This window comes from Mytilus californianus, unplaced genomic scaffold, assembly GCF_021869535.1.
Source record: "Mytilus californianus isolate M0D057914Y unplaced genomic scaffold, xbMytCali1.0.p SCAF_1, whole genome shotgun sequence".
NCBI classification, from domain to species: Eukaryota; Metazoa; Mollusca; class Bivalvia; order Mytilida; family Mytilidae; genus Mytilus; species Mytilus californianus.
In genome coordinates this window covers 47606704-47611544 of record NW_026262581.1, presented here as the reverse complement: position 1 = coordinate 47611544, position 4841 = coordinate 47606704, and the positions used below count along the sequence as shown (strand labels likewise).

The window sequence follows — 4841 nt, the reverse complement described above, 5'->3', positions numbered from 1 at the left end:
CTGCAGGTTAAAAAAAGGGAAGAGTTGAGATAGAAAAAAACTAGTACGACCCCGTTGTTTGTTCTTAGCTGAAGGGTCATTGATGTGTACAACACAACGTTTTTCATTCATAAATATGTATACACGTATAGAAAATATCAGTTCTTTATCTTTATACCGTGGAAAGATCGGACTTTAAATTTTTCAATATAGAAATTACATTTGCGTGAATTATTGATCCTTGACAATGTTTATGTAGTGACAAATAATAATGAAGTGATACACGTGGCTTCATGTATTTTTAACTGTAGAAATGGCGATATCAATTAAATCCTCAAGTATAAGAAAAGCCCAAGTGCCAGTTTCATGCTATTTTTGCATAGAAAAAGACATTAAATGGAAATGCGAAGATTGCAATATTCGCATTTGTAACTCCTGTGAAGTTACTGTTCACCAAGGTCTTCAATCTGTGCAAGAACATAACGTTGTTTCTATTCAGGATACCAGGAATTCATCACAAGGTTCCGAAGAGGTAACGTCAGCAGTTATTTCATCAGTTTTCAATTCATACACAACTACTCTACCTGCTATTCATACCTTACTTTGCACGGATGACGATTTAGTTTACTTTACCTATTGTCGTGTACCGTCTGAGGAAAATCAATTTGTGAAAGGTAAACTTTTGAAATCAGCAATAAAGATATTGCAGACGCGTAAAACAAATATATTTGACATTGCAATAAACAAAGATGGTGAAATACTTTTCATAGACCATAATACCAACAACATTCAAATTTTATCATCTGAGTATGAAGTAAAAACTGGTTTAGATCTGTCCCCGATGAAACCATTGGCCATACATGTAAACAAGGACAATGAAGTAATAGTTGGATTACGGGAACAAGGACCACCGCATCCAGCCAACGATTTTTCGGTCCGACAAGTTATAATTTTTGGTAGTGATTATCAACGGAAAGTAACATTAGAATTTGACAAAAAAGGGAATAAATTGTTCAGTTATGCAGGAAGAATTCGCACTGATTCTCGAAATGTTGTCTATGTTATTGATCGTTTTGACAGTGACATCAACGGTAGAATGGTAGCTGTAGATAGAAATGGCCGCTTAAAATTTACCTATGATGGACAAACAGATATAGTAACATTTCAACCAGTGGGAATTACTATTTCACCAAGTGATAACATTGTAGTTTCCGATCGTGGTAATGATGCACTACAGGTTATGAATTCGAAAGGAGATTTACTTGGACTGCAGTTCATTTTCAAAGACTTGGGCCTCTATTATCCCTATAGTTTATGCTTTGACAGTGAAGGATATTTGTTTATTGGATGTGGCAAAAATGAGAACTACGGAAAAATACATGTCGTTAAAATGACAGACATCCTGATGTAATATTTTTTGTTGTAAATGGAAATTATGAAAATGATTAAACATAATATAATGGTGATGGCATACTGATTGCATTCAGAATTGTGATTATCCGAGCATGGGAATAAAATGGTACATGATGGGAGATTCTAGGGGTTAAGTTTTGCAACAATTGTGGTAAAATGTTCAAAATTATTTCCTCAAGTTCCCTCATTCATTGTATAGCATCCACTCTGAATGAGAATGCCCAGGATATGACGGGTGTCTAAATATTGTATTAACTTATGCAATCGTGTGCTTGTATTCCGTGCGCAGATACTTTGTTAATATGTATCTTTACAATTTGGCTAAACACAAAATCATAGATAATGTTCAAAATCAAACAGTTATTGTGCACCTTGGAATTACTTACACAAGTATTGAGAGGAAATGAAGTAACTATCTAGCATTGTCCTAAATATGAACGGAAAGTGAAAAAAATCTTTACTATCAATGTTTTGATATATGATTGCATTCATAAAAAGTAAAAAAGCAAAAACACGGAACTCAAAGGAAACTTCAAAACTGAAAGTCCTTTATCAAATGGCTTCATCAAAAACATCAAACAAATGAAAAAAAAAAACCTGTCATATTCCTAACTTAGTACATAACTTATATACATTAATTTGTTATTCGTTGTTAATAAAAATTATGTTGATATTTCCAACCCAGTTTGAATACTGAGTTCAAAGGAAGTGGAAGACACCAAACGGTTTATCAAAACTCAGACGTCAATGAGGAGTGTGACTAACCATTGATTTAGATATCGTGTTTGATTTCGATTTAGAATTCCAATTCATCTTCTACTTTCAGTTCGAGTTCGAGTTGAAGTTAGGGTTATGCTTGAAGTTTGAGTTGCAATTCCAGTTATACTTCAAGATAAACTTCGAATTCGAGTCAAATTTCATGTACAGTAAATGGTGTTGATCTAAATTTAACGGATGCAAATCTTCTATGTTTACATGCAGTTCTTTGCATGCCATATTTACAATTGGGAAGAAGAGGATTAACACCCACTGACAAGTAGATTAACGGAAACCACAAGAACTGTATAATGCTTAACAAAATTATTGTAAACATGAAAAAAAAAATGTCACACGAAAACCAGTTTATATTTCATTATATTTCTGAGCGAGAATTGAATGTTTAAGCTGTCAAAACTATGCAATTTTAACATTGAAGAAGAAAGTCATTGAATTCTTATAGAATTAACCGGCGACAGTTAATTTTTGCTTTGACTAACCTATAAATCGTAGATAGTTGATTAAAACAATGGATCAATTATCTAATCAGTGTGCTTTGTTTACGGATTATTTTTCTTTATAGGAAAGGGTAACCTTTTGTTGCAGCGACTCTTTATTTGAATCTTATTATTAATTCATCCGGTCAGAGTTTTAATTGTTAAAAAAAAACTTTTTAAAGGAGATTTCGCGTACTTAAATGGAAATAATACAAAAATATGACGCTTTTAGTTATTAAACAACAGAAAAAATTAAAGTAGTTTTGCCAAAGATCCATTGGATTAGCTCTCGTAGCTCACATCTTTTCATCAATATTTCTTTTCTCACTTTTGACAAAATCGGGGTATTTCCAACATATTAGGCTCAGCTCAAACACTGTATGTAGTATAGTAAAAATACTGAAATTAACTGAAAGCATTCCCAAAGTTCTCAACCTTTTGAGATACAAGAAAATATGTCACGTAATATTGTCATTACAAGAAAAAACGTCAAGTTCGAAATCGCCACAAATCAAACAAAGTTGTCGATCGGAATATTCAAATCATAAACTCATTAATTTTGTTTCCTTTGATCTTTCAAAACCATCTATCTTGAGTATCATAAATATAGTAGGAACAAACGAGTATACGTCAATGAAACAGCAGCCCAACTTTAAACTCCTATTGAATGTTCCAAAATAATCGACTAAAAATGCATTTGTGTTTAATTAATTGAAAATGTGTTTAGGGATCTATCACCACTTTTGAACTGGCAAACATAGAAACTGCAAGGTCTCATATACAGCATCTATATTTGAGTGTGTACAAAAACAACCATGCTAACTTTGTTTTCGGGGACCATGAAATCAGTAGTACCTTTATTATTTACCTACCGAAAAATAACAATAGTAACAACTAGCAAATAAAATTCTTGTTTAGGTAACAAAAGGATAAATGAAAAACTGCTTTATCAGTTTGTTGTACTTTATTTTCCATAGATTATAAAAAATGCTTAGTTCATCTAGGAAACATGCAAGTTTTGTACATGAAATACATTATCAAAGAGATCAGCTTCAAGAATATAGTTTTATTCGATTTGAAGTATTTAGATGTTGACTGCAAGAACATTTCGATTACAAATTAAAGTCCTTTAACGTGAATCATTTTGAAATCACAATATGAATTTTTGCACTGTCTGCAAAATTTCACGGAAATAATCAATGTTCAAATATCAGATTATGTTTCCTTGTGTTTAAAATTCTAAACGTTGAATACCTAATTAAAATTCTACATATTTATTAAACTTTTCATATTTTTGAATGACGATAATATATCAAATAAAAAAATATGAAGAGACTTCTATTTATATGTACTAAATGGAGATATTATGTCAACTTGACTCTTATTCAATTTCAATAATCAACTTACTCCAATTTTATTTGACACAGAAATATCACCTGATATAGTGTTGGGATCAGTACAACATCATCTACATGAAAACATCACCATTTGAACGATATCACCATACAATATATTTTCGTGACTGGAAAAAAGGTAAACTAGACTTTTGTCATAAAATTTGCTTAATTTGCCCGTGTTACTATCTAGCCATGTGCATAGAAAACTGTCGCGTGATACGATGTTTTTTAAAACTACACATTGAAACAACAACTTTCCTGGTACTCTCTTTTAAGTTCTAAAAGCAAGCTAATTCATAACAAAAGAATTTACAAAAACAAAAAAATGACAATCATGAACCAATGACAATCTTTAAACTGCAATTTCCTGTCCTGGGACAGGCATATAAAAATTGGAGCGTAGTGAAACATGTTCGATGGCGTCAACCCCTCCCCCTAATATGGAATGGTGGTGTAATAGTACAACATAAGAACACAAAAATCAGTAACTCATCAGATCGAAACAAGACATCTAACAAAAACAGATCGGACGTGGCAGGGTATTTATACAATCCTCCCAAAAGAAAAACAAGCACAAAGTACATATCTGAGAGTATTCTCAGTTACTGTCGGCTAATTCAATCCAATAACAACTAAAATAATCATGTATTTAAGACCATAATGTCAATCAGTATACATTCAACATCAAATTGGTTAAGTGTAAAGACGTCATTAACAGTCAGAGAAAAACCTGACCTTGTGCAATGTGAAAATATGGGTATCTTAATATTGTACAATGTAGTACCGTGAATGTACATAC

General features: G+C 32.0%; 1 protein-coding gene across 1 annotated transcript; it reads left to right on the top strand.

Moving 5' to 3' along the window:
* The first annotated feature begins 261 nt into the window (after positions 1 to 261).
* On the top strand, positions 262 to 3578 carry LOC127721878 (uncharacterized). Its single transcript, XM_052228719.1, has 2 exons — positions 262 to 1216; positions 3564 to 3578. The coding sequence occupies exons 1-2, from the start codon at positions 293 to 295 to the stop codon at positions 3576 to 3578; spliced, it is 939 nt and encodes a 312-aa protein (XP_052084679.1). The 5' UTR covers positions 262 to 292.
* The last annotated feature ends 1263 nt before the right edge of the window (positions 3579 to 4841 follow it).

Coding starts and splice junctions, on each gene's coding strand:
- LOC127721878 (XM_052228719.1), top strand. CDS start 293: ATGGCGATATCAATTAAATCCTCAAGTATAAGAAAAGCCCAAGTGCCA.